Below are 17,656 nucleotides of genomic sequence, written 5' to 3' on the forward strand. Positions count from 1 at the left end.
TCTTTTGCGATTTTTTCCTATGTTTAGTTATTTTTTGTTTTTAAGAAGACAATGGGAAAGGAAACTAAAAAGAAATAAATTTAATTTTAAAATTAATTTGGCATACGGAAATTGTCGTTGGTCATTATTACATAGTCCATATTTACATTAGGCAATTTTCATTGCGGCAATTGTCAGTTTGTTGGTGAGAGAGGTGAGACATATGGTAACCCTTTGCCTCTCAACACCCTCTCTCACCAACAAACTGACAATTGCCGCAATGAAAATTGCCTAATGTAAATATGGACATACATATTATAATTAAACATAACATTTGGAAATTTTTTGTTGTTTGTAAAAAAAATTTAAACTATAAACAAATAAACTAGGAATTTTATTGAACCCCAAAAAGAGGGGGACAATATTTTTTTTTTCTAAAAAACTAAAATATTTTTCTATATACAATATTTAATAAAAAATAATAATAGCGATAGTTATTATTGAATTATTTCTTCTTGTGTTTTTAATAAATGAAAATAAGGTGTCTATATAAAAGAAAACATAACAAAATTAATTTGTTTTTTTTTTTTGCTATAACAGTTAATAAAATACATACATTTATATATTTTGGGGGAAAAATATATAATTTTGTAAGAGTTGTTGTTGGATTTGTTATTTTGTTTTTGCTTTTATTTTTCAGGGAACTTGGTGTTACAAAAAAATTTAATAATAAGGTAAATATGTAAAGTGACACATGTCGCCAATAATGTTGACAATATTTAGACCCGTTTCAAGGATGGATTTTTACAAGCTTCGTTAGTTGGGAAAGTTGTTAACTGCCTTGAAGTCAAACATTTTTTCTTATTGTTACAAATAATAATGGACTTTTAATAGATTTTAAGCGGACATAAATGATTTTTAAAGATTTTGAATTTATAAAAGTTTTTTTGAAACGACAATTATTTGGGTTTTTTAAGATTTTAATAGGTCCCTAAGAAGGGCAATAGATGTGGATTTTGGAAAGAATGGACGTGAATTTAAAAAATATATATATTAAGGGCCTTAAAAGTACAATCATTGATCTAATATGAATCGGGGTGCTCTCATTGATATGAGAGAAGTCTCCCTTCTCCCGGATGGGATTTTTGTGGAACAATTATAAAAGGACAATAGAGAGTAACTTTTAAAAGCAAACTGTTCTGATCATCTCGAAAAAGAAATCTTTTGATTTCTAAAAAATAATTAACTGTTTTTAATCATTAGAATGTCCCCAAACTAATTCTGCAAGGAGTACAAAATTTCTCTGACATAACCTCACTTTTGGTAGGGGATTCTTTTTAAAAGGTCTAAATATGGTCACAATTTGGGGCTGTGTTACTTTTAAATTATACTTTTTAGCGATTTTAATTGTAACAAAACAGTTCTATTTATGAGATTCCTTTAGTGGAAGACAGTGGTGTTACAACACTGTGGAATTGGTCTCTTACAATGACATTTGTGATTGAGGTTAGGTTGTTGGGATAATGTAAATTTTGATGGCTTACATTTCTTTGCATTAATTTGGGTTTTTTTTTTGTTTCTTTCTTAATTTTTTACTCTAAACATAATTAATTTTGTACAATTTTGTTCCTTAATTTTATAAAAAAATAATAAAATTTTCTTTTTCTTCGTTTACAAAAATGGGGTTGAAAATTTTTTTTGTTTTTGTTTAGTATTAAAAATAAATAATTTTGTTTATCTTCCTTAAGACATAATAATAAAAAAACATCAGTCAATTATTAGTTAGTTGGTTGTTGGTTGGTTTGTTTGTTGCTCGTGGGGAAAATTCGTTGGTTATGGGCGGGGTGGCCACAAATTAATCCAGCTCCAAATAATTGAATTCCTTAATTAATGGCTGTGTCTGATGGTGGTGGTGATGAAGATGGTGATGCTGCTGCTGCTGCTGTTGTTGCTGAGCTTGTAGATTTTCCATAACGTTACTCATGGTTATGACACTGTGATCCGGCACAATGCCTACAGAGCTGGTTGTTGTGTTGCTAGGAACTAAAGTTGAGGTTTGAGGTGCGGCCCCATTATTGGAGTTGGAGGAACCAAAAACACTAAAAAAGAAAAAAAGACAAAAATTATTATTCCATTTAACTAAATTTTTCTCTCTCTTCCAACTCACCTCAAAGAATTTGTTGAACGATATAGTGGTGGTGGTGTATTAACCCGTATCGTACTATAATGAGCCGCTTGCTGGGCCGAGGCTGTGGGATGAAACAGCAAACTCATGCCGGCACATTCATTCAGCGATGTCAAATAGGATGGTGGTGGTGGCCGATGTTGGAATTCAGGATACAAATAACCTCCAGCAGCCATAATGCGACTATTACAATAGGGACTGTTGCAATTGCGACACATTTCCATATGCCTGTAACAGGGACACTCATCAACATCATCCGGCAAACTGAGACGCCAAATTGCACCCGAAATAACCAAGAGAGAAACACCAATACCAATCATAAGCAGGGCAGCACTTAGATATTGTGTAGAGTGTTCAATGAGTCCGGTTGAGCCGAGGACAATACCACCCAGCGTACAGGCTACACCACCCAATGCCAAGATGCCAATAACAAATGGCAATGATGGCCGAGAAAACCATTTGCGAAAACTTAAACGCAGAGGTGGTGAAATTCCCGCGGCCGGTACTGAGGGTGAGGAGGCGTTTGAAAGGCCACCCAAAGGATTGTCAATGCCCAAGGCGCTTGTGGTTGTTGTTGTGGCATCAAATAGTGATCTGTAAAGATAAGAAAAGAGAGAAATTAGAAAATGGTTGAAACTTTTAACTTAGAAAATAACGAAGTCAAGAAATTTGAGAAATTTGGGAGGAAAAAAACGTGGATTTTTTTTAAAGATGTTGGGAGGATTCTTAGCCCAGAATAAAAGTGGATTTTTCAAAAATTTTTGCAGCGGCTCTTGGACTACAATAAGCGTGGATTTTTAAAAGATTTTTGGGAGGACCCTAAGAGGGCAATAAACGTGGATTTTCGAAAGATTTTTGGGAGGACCCAAGAGGGTAATAAACGTGGATTTTTAAAAGAGTTTTGGGAGGACCCAAAGTGGGTAATAAACGTGGATTTTCGAAAGATTTTTGGGAGGACCCAAGAGGGTAATAAACGTGGACTTTTAAAAGAGTTTTGGGAGAACCCAAAGAGGGCAATAAACGTGGATTTTCGAAAGATTTTTTGGAGGACCCAAAGATGGTCATAAACGTGGATTTTTAAAAGATATTTGGGAGATCCCAAAGAGGATAATAAACGTGGATTTTTTAAAGATTTTTGGGAGGACTTAAAGAGGGCAATAAACGTGGATTTTTTAAAGGTTTTTGGGAGGACTTAAAGAGGGCAATAAACGTGGATTTTTTAAAGATTTTTGGGAGGACTTAAAGAGGGCAATAAAGGAGGATTTTTAAGAGATTTTTACAATGAACGTGGATTTTTTAAGAGATTTTTACGAGGACATAAAAGGACGATAAACGTGAATTTTTTTACATTTTTTGGGAGGGCTTAAAGAGGACAATAAACGTGGATTTTTAAAAGATTGTTGGGAGGACCCAAAGAAGGCAATAAACGTGGATTTTTAAAAGATTTTTCGGAGGACCCTTAGACGACTATAAATGTGGCAATAAACGTGGAGTTTTAAGAGATTTTTGGAAGGACCCTTAGTCGGCTATAAACGTGGATTTTTAAGAGATTTTTTGAGCAACCTTAGACGACCATAAACGTGGATTTTGAAGAGATTTTTTTGAGCAACCTTAGACGACCATAAACGTGGATTTTGAAGAGATTTTTTTGAGCACCCTTAGACGACCATAAACGTGGATTTATAAAAGATTTTTGGAAGGACCCTTAAACGACTATTAACGTGGATTTTTAGGAGATTTTTGGAAGGACCCTTAGACGACTATAAACGTGGAGTTTTAAGAGATTTTTGGAAGGATCCTTAGTCGACTAAAAACCTGGATATTTAAGAGATTTTTTTGAGCACCCTTAGACGACCATAAACGTGGATTTTTAAGAGAGTTTTGGAAGGACCCAAAGGGGGTAATAAACGTGAATTTTTAAAGATTTTTGGGAGGACCCTTAGACGACTATAAATGTGGCAATAAACGTGGAGTTTTAAGAGATTTTTGGATGGACCCTTAGTCGGCTATAAACGTGGATTTTTAAGAGATTTTTTGAGCAACCTTAGACGACCATAAACGTGGATTTTGAAGAGATTTTTTTGAGCAACCTTAGACGACCATAAACGTGGATTTTGAAGAGATTTTTTTGAGCACCCTTAGACGACCATAAACGTGGATTTATAAAAGATTTTTGGAAGGACCCTTAAACGACTATTAACGTGGATTTTTATGAGATTTTTGGAAGGACCCTTAGACGACTATAAACGTGGAGTTTTAAGAGATTTTTGGAAGGATCCTTAGTCGACTAAAAACCTGGATATTTAAGAGATTTTTTTGAGCTCCCTTAGACGACCATAAACGTGGATTTTTAAGAGAGTTTTGGAAGGACCCAAAGGGGGCAATACACGTGGATTTTTAAAAGATTTTTGGGAGGACCCGAAGAGGGCAATAAACGTGGATTTTTAAAAGATTTTTGCGAGGACCCAAAGAGGGCAATAAACGTGGATTTTTTAAAGATTTTTGGGAGGACCTTTAGACGACTCTAAACGTGGATTTTTAAGAGAATTTTTTGAGCACCCTTAGACGACCATAAACGTGGATTTTTAAGAGATTTTTTTGAGCACCCTTAGATGACCATAAACGTGGATTTTTAAGAGATTTTTTGAGCACCCTTAGACGACCATAAACGTGAATTTTGAAGAGATTTTTTGAGCACCCTTAGACGACCATAAACGTGGATTTTTAAGAGATTTTTTTGAGCACCCTTAGACGACCATAAACGTGGATTTTTTAGAGATTTTTTGAGCACCCTTAGACGACCATAAACGTGGATTTTTAAGAGATTTTTTGAGCACCTTTAGACGACCATAAACGTGGATTTTTAAGAGATTTTTTTGAGCACCCTTAGACGACCTTAAAATGTGGATTTTAAAGAGATTGAGCACCCTTAGACGACCATAAACGTGGATTTTTAAGAGATTTTTGGAAGGACTCAAAGGTGGCAATAAACGCGGATTTTTAAAAGATTTTTGGGAGCAATCAAAGAGGGTAATAAACGCGGATTTTTAAAAGATTTTTGGGAGCAATCAAAGAGGGTAATAAACGCGGATTTTTAAAAGATTTTTGGGAGGACCCAAAAATGACAATAAACGTGGATTTTTAAGAGATTTTTGGAAGGGCGCTTAGACGACTATAGTCGTGGATTTTTAAGAGATTATTGGAAGGACCTTTAGACTACTATAAACGTGGATTTTTAAGATATTTTCATTCCTATTCTTTCATTTCTATTTTCTATCATCATTTACTCTAGTGTTCAAGGGAAATCAATTATAGTCCTTCCACCTTCTGTCATTTTTAAAAAAATTACTTTCCCTTCCAAAAAAATCCTTTATGCAACACCCTAAATTCTCACAGCTGCTCCTTGTCGTATTTTTTTATTTCTTTAAAAACAGAATCCACTTAACACATCTTTGCAGCAGCATTTCTAATGAATTTGAAAACCATAACAAATTTTGGGGATTTGGGCATTTCAAAATTTCTAAACAATACTCTGTGATAAAATGGATAAAACTGAAACTCAAAACATCTGCCGTTTGTTTAGAGATTTTGTCTTGATAAATGACTGTTAAGGTGATTTGAAACTTCTCAACATCCCAACACCAACGACAACAACAAAGAATTAATAATAAATTCCAGCTGAACATTTGAAAATGAATGCATTTCAATTGTTTTTTCGTTGGAGTTGTTGTTGTTATAAAGTAAATACCAACAGTGTATTATAAAAGGAGCAACATCAGCAGCCAGCCAGCCAACCGTAAAGGCAGCAGGTGTAGCATGTCATGTCTTTAAAAGAAAACATGTCTTAAGTAAAACCTTGTGCCACCACCATTAAGCTATACAAACAAGGAAGCGCAATGCAATGATGGAATGCATTTTCATGCAGGAACGCACTCACACACACCCACTCATAAAGCCATTAAAAAGGATTTTCATTTAAAGAAAGAATGGTAAAGAAATCAAGATGTGTGTGTGCGTGTACGAGAGAGCATCACTGTGCGTGCTAAAGAGAAAACTGCCAGACTATGGTGTATTATCCTTTATCTTAACAACAACATCCACAGCATCCTAGCCGTTTGAAACAGCAGGAACAGTGCATGGTTACAAACAAACCATTGAAAATTATGTAAAATATTTTTTGAAAAATGTTTTCCATTTTTTTCTTTTGTTGTATGTTTTCTCTTTTTTACCTGCTGCTGCTGCCTTCTGCTGTTACAAAAGGACAATTCTGGTATTGTTATCATGTGCATTACTATGGCTCCTTGTTGTCGCCAAAGATCTTTTCACATATCTTTATGAAAAGATCTTCTTGTATTTGCTACAATGTGCCTGTATGTGTGTGCGAGTATTTGAAAAGGACTGTTAGCCGGTGTCTTTCGGATGGGAAAAAAGAAGAACCTTTGTAAAGGCACAGCATGACATAGATTTTTTTCGGGCTATATGCATGAGAGAATATGTTTCTTTTGGATGGATGGATGGATGAATGTACACACAAACATACGTATATACATATATATGTATGTATTTTTATATACTTGTATGTGCCTTTGAATGAATGGCATCAAGCAGGTAGATGATATAACAGGATAAAATGTTGTTGCCTTTGTGTGTTGCTCCATTCTCCAGGTCTCTTCTCTTATTCCATATTTAATTGTTGAAAAAACACAAATAAATAAATGCACTATAAATATGGAAAAGAAGCAAACATGAAAATAATTGCCAACTTGTCAAATATGAAAAGCCTCGAATAAAATGAATCCTGCAAAAGATTAAAAATTACACTGCTCAAACTTGATTGTAATCGGGAAGTGGGATAATGCTGTGATGATGAGAGTTTAAAAAATATTTTTTGGGAATACCATTAGACTCAAATAAACATGGGTTTTTGAAAGATTGGTGAAAGGACACTTGGGCAACAATAGGCGTGGATTTTTTAAAGATTTTTGGGAGGATCCTTAGACTACAATAAAAGTGGATTTTTTGAAGGTTCCTTACACGGTAATAAAAGTGGACTTTTAAAAAATATTTTTAACAAATCCACAACTAAATAATATTTTTAAGAAATCCAGAATTTTTATTTTTTAAACCTACAATTTAATTTAAAAAATGCTCGATTTTTAAAAAACATTTTACAAGAAATCGTGGATTTTTTAAAAAATATTTTTTTTTTCAGAAATCTTGTATTTTTTTAATATTTTTTCTAGCAATTGTGGATTTATTTAAAAATATTTTTTCAAGAAATCGTAGATTTAAAAAAAATTCAACAAATCGTAATTTTTTTTAAAAAATATTTTTTCAAGAAATCGTATTTTTTTTAAATATATTTTCGAGAAATCGTAATTTTTTTAAATTTTTTTTCAAGAAATATTTTCTTTATTTTCTTTAAGAAATTGTTAATTTTTTTTAAAAAATATTTTTTCATGAAATCTTGGATTTGCTTAAAATATTTTTTTCAAGAAATCGTGGATTTGTTTAAAAATATTTTTTCCAGAAATCGTGTTTTTTTAAATATTTTTTCAAGAAATCGTGGACTTGTTTAAAAATATATTTAAAGAAATCGTAGATTTTGTAAAAAAAAAATTCAACAAATCGTATTTTTTCAAGAAATCGTTATTTCGTTAAAAAATATTTTTCAAGAAACCGTTGATTTTTTAAAAGTATTTTTTAAAGAAATCGTGGATCTGTTTAAAAATATTTTTTCAAGAAATCGTGGATTTTTTTAAAAATATTTTTTCAAGAAATCGTGGATTTGTTTAAAAATATTTTTTCAAGAAATAGTGGATTTGTTTAAAAATATTTTTTCAAGAAATCGTGGATTTTTTAAAAAATATTTTTTCAAGAAATCGTGGTTTTTTTAAAAATTATATTTTCAAAAAATCGTGGATTTTTTAAAAATTATTTTTTCAAAAAATCGTGGATTTTTTAAAAATTATTTTTTCAAAAAATCGTGGATTTTTTAAAAATTATTTTTTCAAAATTTTTTCAAGTAATCATGGATTTTTTAAAAAATATTTTTTCAAAAAATCGTGGATTTTTTAAAAATTATTTTTTCAAAATTTTTTCAAGTAATCATGGATTTTTTAAAAAATATTTTTTCAAAAAATCGTGGATTTTTTAAAAATATTTTTTTGAAGAAATCGTGGATTTTTTAAAAATATTTTTTCAAGAAATCGTGGATTTGTTTAAAAATATTTTTTCAAGAAATAGTGGATTTGTTTAAAAATATTTTTTCAAGAAATCGTGGATTTTTTAAAAAATATTTTTTCAAGAAATCGTGGTTTTTTTAAAAATTATTTTTTCAAAAAATCGTGGATTTTTTAAAAATTATTTTTTCAAAAAATCGTAATTTTTTTTAAAAAATATTTTTTCAAGAAATCGTATTTTTTTTAAATATATTTTCGAGAAATCGTAATTTTTTTAAATTTTTTTTCAAGAAATATTTTCTTTATTTTCTTTAAGAAATTGTTAATTTTTTTTAAAAAATATTTTTTCATGAAATCTTGGATTTGCTTAAAATATTTTTTTCAAGAAATCGTGGATTTGTTTAAAAATATTTTTTCCAGAAATCGTGTTTTTTTAAATATTTTTTCAAGAAATCGTGGACTTGTTTAAAAATATATTTAAAGAAATCGTAGATTTTGTAAAAAAAAAAAATTCAACAAATCGCATTTTTTCAAGAAATCGTTATTTCGTTAAAAAATATTTTTCAAGAAACCGTTGATTTTTTAAAAGTATTTTTTAAAGAAATCGTGGATCTGTTTAAAAATATTTTTTCAAGAAATCGTGGATTTTTTTAAAAATATTTTTTCAAGAAATCGTGGATTTGTTTAAAAATATTTTTTTCAAGAAATAGTGGATTTGTTTAAAAATATTTTTTCAAGAAATCGTGGATTTTTTAAAAAATATTTTTTCAAGAAATCGTGGTTTTTTTAAAAATTATTTTTTCAAAAAATCGTGGATTTTTTAAAAATTATTTTTTCAAAAAATCGTGGATTTTTTAAAAATTATTTTTTCAAAAAATCGTGGATTTTTTAAAAATTATTTTTTCAAAATTTTTTCAAGTAATCATGGATTTTTTAAAGAATATTTTTTCAAAAAATCGTGGATTTTTTAAAAATTATTTTTTCAAAATTTTTTCAAGTAATCATGGATTTTTTAAAAAATATTTTTTCAAAAAATCGTGGATTTTTTAAAAATATTTTTTTGAAGAAATCGTGGATTTTTTAAAAATATTTTTTCAAGAAATCGTGGATTTTTTAAAAAATATTTTTTCAAGAAATCGTGGTTTTTTTAAAAATTATTTTTTCAAAAAATCGTGGATTTTTTAAAAATTATTTTTTCAAAAAATCGTGGATTTTTTAAAAATTATTTTTTCAAAAAATCGTGGATTTTTTAAAAATTATTTTTTCAAAATTTTTTCAAGTAATCATGGATTTTTTAAAGAATATTTTTTCAAAAAATCGTGGATTTTTTAAAAATTATTTTTTCAAAATTTTTTCAAGTAATCATGGATTTTTTAAAAAATATTTTTTCAAAAAATCGTGGATTTTTTAAAAATATTTTTTTGAAGAAATCGTGGATTTTTTAAAAATATTTTTTCAAGAAATCGTGGATTTTTTAAAAATATTTTTTTCAAGATATCGTGCACTATTTTTAATATTTTTTCAAGAAATCGTGGATTTTTTAAAAATATTTTTTTGAAGAAATCGTGGATTTTTTAAAAATATTTTTTTGAAGAAATCGTGGATTTTTTAAAAATATATTTTTTTTGAAGAAATCGTGGATTTTTTAAAAATATTTTTTTGAAGAAATCGTGGATTTTTTAAAAATATTTTTTTGAAGAAATCGTGGATTTTTTAAAAATATTTTTTTTGAAGAAATCGTGGATTTTTTAAAAATATTTTTTTTCAAGAAATCGTGAATTTTTTAAAAATATTTTTTTCCAGAAATCGTGGATTTCTTTAAAAATATTTTTTTCCAGAAATCGTGGATTTCTTTAAAAATATTTTTTCAAGAAATCGTGGATTTTTAAGAATATTTTTCAAGAAAACGTTTGCATTAGAGCATTTTGCCGGGTTAACCTTCTCTATGAGGATTTCTGTGACGTTTGCACTGTGGAATTAACGTTTAAAACCCAGTGGGTTTATTAAATCTGGTTAAGTGCAAACGGGGTATAAACATTAGTGCAAGTGTAGTTTAAACAGTGCTGCCTAGATTACTTATTATACAGTTCAATTGAACGATTCTCTAAAAGGAGCAACTGAATTAAATCTATCAAAATCAAACAAAAGAACTTTTGACAGATGAACAACTGAGCTCTTTTGAAATGAGGAGAGGAAGTTAACAAAATAACGGTCGATCGATCAATTGAAATATTCTCTCAAATGAACTAGTGGACTAGATCACTTAAATGTGAACAAATAAACTGACTGGGAAATGAACGATTTAGTTCCGTTTGAAACACAAACTATGAATAAAATTGGCAGATGAAACTATTTGCTCATGTACACAGGACGACTACAAACTGGACAAATTTCTTATGTTGGAAGCTCAATACAGGCAAAGCAAAAATGGGCTTTAACAGCCTGTTTCACAATGTCGCAATCATTTTCATTCGACATAGTGAAACAGGCCCTAAGACTTTTCAAATCTAACTTCTCCTAAAATCAAGAACCAAATAACTTCTATTCGATATTCAGATAAGCTTTGCTGAAACAGAAAAGAAATTAGTAATTAAACAGCGGTTCAATGTTCAATGGGAATATTCTCTTAAATGAGCTATGAACTAGTTCATAAATACCAAAATTTGGTTTAGAGGCGTAGCTTAAAAAGTAGAACAATACAAATTGCCCGAAGATATGTAAATCAGAACTTATTTTCTTCTCCAAATCTCTTTTTCGATGGCAAATTATTGAAATCTCCAATAAAACAATATTATAAGTTTTTATTACTTTTACCTGCATCCAGGTTACATTCTGCGCTTTAATGTTTTATACATTTACAAAATAGCCATTGGAATTCTCATTACAGTTGCAATACAATTGACACAGACGTTTGGGTCCATAAAAAATCTTAATTTCCTATTTTAAAAGGTTGTTGAAATAAAAATCATAAAAATTTTATGGTGAAATATTAACACTCCTTCCTAACATGATAATTTTCCTCTTCGGACATCTTTCCACAATTCACAAAATATCCTGTACTCGTAATGTCTTCATAATCTCTGGCACTGCCGATGGGCCATTAAATTGAATTTTAACACTTGTTATTGTTACTTGTGTAGATTTTTTATGGCATTTTGTTTTTGAAGCAGCCATAAAAATTCTTAACCTGCACTAGACAAAATGGAAAAGCAAGGCATTTCCCCAAAACCTTCAGAAATGTCCCGCATAATACGTTATACAATGTTCCACAAAACATAAAACAGGAATGCAATGTTAAAATAATTAAAAATGCAACTCATGTCGGAACCAAAAAAAAATTTTTGGTTTTGGTTGGTTCGATGGATGGATGGCTGGATTAGACAGGCAAACTATAAAATTTATGGAACCTTGTGGCATGTAAATGAAAATGTTCTCCATGGGAGAAAGGGGGGAAATGGGTCATGGTGTTCATAAAATAAACTCTTAAAATCATAGAAGTGATGAAAAGTCACTATGTTTTGGAGAAAATGTTTCGTTTCGTTTTTTGTTTTTGGGAGGAAGAGCAAATAAAAAGAATGAACCATAAACTCTTTGTCGCCCCCGCCTTTTGAAGAACAAAAAAAAAAAAACGAAACATTGGAAAATTAATGGATGTTTGATGTGTGCCCTGTATAGAAAAAAATGTTATTATTTTTTTGGTTCAATCAAAATTTCCAGTTGTTTTTTTTGTTTAGAGTTTGCTTGTGGATTGGGGTGGGGGAGCATATAAATTGTGGCCCATTAAAAATTACCCGCAGCTATGTAACATTTTTTGTTTCCTTATTTCTTTCACACTTTTCATTTCTGTTTGTGTGCCTGTTCTTTTCAATGCTGGCTTTCCTCAATGGCTGGCTTCAGGCTACATAGTAATGGGTATCGTGTTTTGTGTTCTTGTAGATTTTCATGAAGTTTTCCCTTGTAATCAGTTTCTTTTTTGAGTTTCCTCAAATGAAAATGGCTTCCTGCAATAGGGTTTTTAATTTTTCTTCTGTTTTATAAAAAACAAATTTATTTATTTATGATTTATTTTACAATACATATTTTATGAGATTTTTTTTTGTTTTGTTTTGAGGAAAAATATTATCTCTCTTCTGGGTGTTAATAAAGTCTTTAATTTATGAGCTAAACACATTTTTCTTTGCCTCTGTCTCTCTCTACCTTTCCTTTTTTCCAGCTGTTGTTGAAATGTCTTAATTTTTTTTCAAGACAAACGAAGAAAGAATAAAACTAAATGTCTTTTGACCGTTAAAACTCTTTCAGATTTCATTGCCTAAGAGGAAATATTAAATATCAAGGTGTTGCTGTTGCAGCTTTTTTATGTCATCACCAAGTGGTATTGGGTTTTTATTGCTTCCATGGCGTTATGGTGCCGATGCATTAAGTGAATGGAATATCGGATATCTGTTTGGATTTACATTGGAAAATATGTTGACAAAAGGCACACGTTGACTTTGTGAGGGACGAGTCAGGCTTTTCCTCAATTAATGAAACAAATTTTTAGAACAGTTATTATCATATTTTTAACTGGAAAATGCTTGCTGGCCATAAAATAAAATTATATATAAAATAAAAAAAAATATTTGTTTGATTGAAAACAAAAATGAATCAAATATTAAAAAAAAACAGAAGTTTTGCAGTAATTCGAACGAATTTGTACTGGAATCGTCTTAGTGGAACAGCCTATATGTGAATTTGCTTCCAATTACGAATACCTATTCAAAATTTCAATAATAAAATATTTGTTCAGTTAAGAGCCTCCTCAAATTGTTCAGTTACTTTCATCACTTTAATGCTTGGTTTACATTTACGAAATCCACTTGATTTCAACTGTCAATTCCATTGATTAAACATCAAATGAAATCAAATGGTTTTCAGATGAGTTTTCATTTGACGTATAGCCAAAGAAATTGACAGTTGAAATCGAGTGGATTTCGTAAATTTAAAACCAAGCATAATATTTAATTTACATGTTCATTTAAGAGAATAGTTCCGTTGAACGCTTGACGTTCTAATTGATTTCTTTTCGTTTTTGGTAAAGCTAAATCAAATGAATATCTGTCAGAAGTTATTTTGTTCAACATATTAGTTGAAGGTTTAAATTGAAAAGTCGTAAAGACTTTATTTTCTTCCTAAATGCTCAAATTTTGTTTGCTTTAAATGATCTAGTCCACTAGTTCCTTAAACACAATTTTTTGATTGATGTAGTTCAGTTGCTCCCTTTAGAGAAACGCTCAATTGAACTATTATATATTGACCCAGCAAAAAAAATTGCAAGTGGTGCAAGTGGTGTAGAGTTATGACTTCACTACATCTTTCGATGCACTCCACACGGAGTTATGAAAATTGCCCCCCGTTGGATACATTTTATAAGCACTCGCTTAAAGATCCCTACAAGTAAGCCAGTTTGTTGATCCCTAAAAGCAGTGACATTATTTCTTCCAAAGACAAAAAAGAGTGTATAAATCAGCCATCGGCAATGTGCGCTTGAAGAGCGAAAGCGAGCATAAATTTCAATGCATTTTGATTGAAATTTAAGCGCACATTGCCGATTGCTGGTATACATTTCTAAGAATTTATTTGTTGTTAAAGAAACACAAACTAAAGTGCAGAAAGGTTTTTCGGAAATCTGAACTGGAGTGGGAGGACCATATACAAAACCCTTTGGCCGATGAAGCAATATCAGATGCACTGGTATAAAATGCAGAGGTGCGACTAAATTTAAAGGAGACTTTTCATAAGTTGTGTTAAAGTAATAAAGTTCTTAATATTCTTATTTTACACAAATAAAAAATGCATTTTATTTATTCTGGAATATTTCGCAATGGCTTGCATTTTTTCGCATCTTTAGAATGCATCAAAAGTCGTGATTTGGATGCAAAATTTGTCCATTTTGTTTATTGTTCTTCCTTCTGTAGAGCCAAATCTTTTGTTCGCCTTTAACCCCCAGTTTTTGTAACTTATTTTTGTTCGTTCGTCTATATTCGTAATAATTTAGGCATTCATAACTTAGCCCCCAGATGACATACACATCTAATTTTTCGTATACCCGTTCCATATATCGTTAAGGATTCCTCATTTAAAAATCAGCGCTCTACATTTGCACTAAAGCGAGTAAATCGATCTACAAAATTTGACAATTCGTGTGAGAAGAATAAAAATTTTTACAAAAACTGGGGGTAAGTGATCTAGTCCACTAGTTCCCTTGAGAGAATCGTTCGAATAAAAGTTGGCTCGTTGTTTTAGTTCATTTCTTCTACATGTCATTAAAGCTGGATACACATTATCAGTTTTTACAGGATATTTTGACAGCAATTGATATTTCGAGAAATCTCAAATCAAAACTGAAATTTTTACCTCTTTCATTTGATAACAGATTTTTTCGATTTTGATTGATGTAGTTCAGTTGCTCCTTTCAGAGAATCCTTCAATTGAACTGTTTCATATGTGAACTAGGCATCACTTTTTAAAGAACATTTACACTAGCGTTTATTACCTCCTTAATGATCTCAATGTTTATAAATTTGAGGTAAGACGTAGAAATCAGACTAGAGACAGACTACTATGAATGAATACTAATTGAAAATGCCATCTATGGGGATTTCCATGTCAATTGTGGAGATTTCAGCTGTGATCCTAGAAAATATCTCAGCTATAGAAATATTTCCATTACAATTGATTAACAAGGAGCAGAAGAGGAAAACTGTAGTATTTCATTATTGGAAAATGGGAAAAGTAATGGTTATTTATTGTATTCAGTGAAATAGGGCGGACGACACCTTGCTACGTTGAAGTGCATACTAAAGTAATTTCATGAAAGAAATTTCATTGCAATGAAATGTGCTCTTCGACTAACAGCTGGTTCATTATAAGGTACTACTCGAAAACAGCTGATTATTGTTCTGGTTGTCAAAATGCAGTATTGTGAATAAAATCACACAGGAAACGTCAACAGCAAATTCACAGTAATGCATTATTATGAAAAATTTTTGACGTTTAGTGTGATTTTGAGAAATTGATGTAATGCTTGGTTTACATTTACGAAATCCACTCGTTTTCAACTGTCAAATCCATAGGTTAAACGTCAAATGAAATCCAGATGAGATTTCATTTGACGTTTGAGCTATGGAATTGACAGTTGAAATCTAGTGGATTTAGTAAATGTAAACTTAGTATAACAGCAAATTCACAGTAATGCATTTTTGTGAAAAAAATTTTGACGTTTAGAGTGATTTTGAGAAACTGATGTAACACATTTTTATTCCGTCATGGTCACATATAAATATCTGTCGTTAATATAAGTTCTGTTCCTTTACTTTTTTAGTGGTAAAAGTGGTAAAAGTGAAAACTATCAAAATTGCTCTCTGATGACCAGTTTTACCACAAAAGTAAAGGAACGGAAAAATGGTAGATCTGGTAACAATGTCAAAAAAAAAAATAAGAAAATTCAATTTTCTTTTTTTTTTTTTTGTATTTCACTGTTCTTAATTTTGTTTTGTCAGTGTTCACTTTTTTCGTTGGTTTTTGTTAATTTTTTTTCATCATTGCCAAATGATCTTCAAACAAATGTCGAAAAATCATTTCTGTCATTTTTTACCCGAAGAAATTTGTCTGGTAGCCTGCGGTAAAAGAGAACTCCATTTTTGGTCTCTCTCTTAAAAATTGCTACCATTTTTACCACTTTTTGGGGTGAAGGAAAGCTTTGCAGGTTAAAAATGGTAAACTCAGGCAAGTAAAGGAACACAACTATATGTATTTTGCAGAGGTCAGGACTGATATGGTTTTGTTGCTCCTTTTTGAGAATCGTTCAGTTGAATTTCATGTTTCATTTGTGCATTATACCCAGTTTGCACTTAACCGGATTTAATAAATCCACAGTGTTTCAAATGTCAATTGCATAGCGCAAATGTCAAATAAATCCTCATAAAAAAGGTTAACCCAGCAAAAAAAGCGACAACATATTTCTACCTGTTTTTACCCGAAGAAATTTGCAAGCAAATCAATTTTTGTTTTCTCTCTCTCTCTTAAAAAGTACTACCATTTTTACCACTCTTTGGGGTTAAGAAGTGTTTTGCAGGTTAAAAATGGTAAACTCAGGCAAGTAAAGAACACAACTATATTTTTTCCAGAGGTCAGGGGCTGGATTTTTCTCTATGAAAATTTGAAATGAAAAACATTTCCTTTATATATTTTTTTTCATTTGACAGTTTTTTCCTTTTTAAAGCCTTTACCTAATTAACTGCGTGTTGCGTGTGCGTTTAAAAAAACAAAAACAAAATACATGTATTTGTTTTTGTTGTCAATTTGAAATACATGTATTTTGTTTTTGTATTTTTGAACGCACACGCAACACGCAGTTAATTAGGTAAAGGCTTAAAAGTTTTCATTTCACATTTTCATAGAAACGGAATTGAGCTCCAGGACTGATATGGTTTTGTTGCTCATTTTAGAGAATAATTCAGTTGAACTACATGTTTCATTTGTGAATCATACCCAGTTTGCACTTAACCGTATTTAAGAAATCCACTGGGTTTCAAATGTCAATTCCATAGCGCAAACGTAAAATAAATTCTCATAAAGAAGGTTAACCCGACAAAAAGCTCTAATGCAAACGCCGTTTAAGATGATACTATTTAAATCCCATTAAACGCCATTTACATTAGGGCCTTTTTTTGACGGATTAACAAGCTTCTTTGTGAGAATTTTTGATGGATTTGAAATCCAGTGGATAGATCAAGAGAGATTATCTTGATAAAAAACACTAATGTAAACGTAGACATAGTCATCATGGTCGAATACAGTACATTTTTTTGGTCTGTTCCTTTACTTCTGAGAATGGAAAAACCGGCAATTGTATTGTGTCTGAAGTAAAGGAACGCTTTTCGAGTAAAAAGTGGTAAAACTTGAAGATTCTTGAACGTAAAGGAACAGAGCTTTTATTTACATAACTGTTTTCAGCTTCCATCGAAAAAGCTTTTCTCAAACAGGTCAAAGGCCGCATGTGTTTTTTCTAACGGCCTTAAATCTTAGAGAACAAAAAATTTTCTTGGGGCTTTAAAATATTCCAAGAAAATTTTTTATTGGCTACAAAAGACAGTTATGTTTTATGGCTTAATTTCTAACAACAACAACAAAATGTAAAAGGCTTTTAATTTCATATTTTATTTTATCTCTATTTAAAGGAAAGCAAAACAATAAAAACAACAACTCAGAGACAAATTCTTGGTAATTTTTTGTAGCTCAAGAAGAGATAAAATTGTGTTTTTTAAAACCC

The 17,656-nt window shown here is 30.5% G+C and overlaps 1 protein-coding gene across 3 annotated transcripts in view; it reads right to left on the reverse strand.

The window, feature by feature from the left end:
- Positions 1-510: 510 nt before the first annotated feature.
- The window catches only part of LOC141405177 (uncharacterized), a 53,492-nt gene continuing 36,346 nt past the window's right edge, over positions 511-17,656 (reverse strand). For 2 of the 3 annotated variants that reach the window (XM_073989252.1, XM_073989254.1), the window contains 2 exons: positions 2,147-2,758; positions 511-2,078 (listed from right to left, as the gene is read on the reverse strand). In XM_073989252.1, coding sequence (XP_073845353.1) covers positions 1,835-2,078; positions 2,147-2,758 — 856 coding nt within the window. In that variant the 3' untranslated portion in view covers positions 511-1,834. The remainder of the gene's footprint in view (positions 2,079-2,146; positions 2,759-17,656) is intronic. The other variant, XR_012413150.1, reaches the window with a different exon arrangement.

The sequence above is a fragment of the Musca autumnalis genome, unplaced genomic scaffold, assembly GCF_047663935.1.
Source record: "Musca autumnalis isolate F117 unplaced genomic scaffold, ASM4766393v1 scaffold_5, whole genome shotgun sequence".
In the NCBI taxonomy this organism is placed as follows: domain Eukaryota; kingdom Metazoa; phylum Arthropoda; class Insecta; order Diptera; family Muscidae; genus Musca; species Musca autumnalis.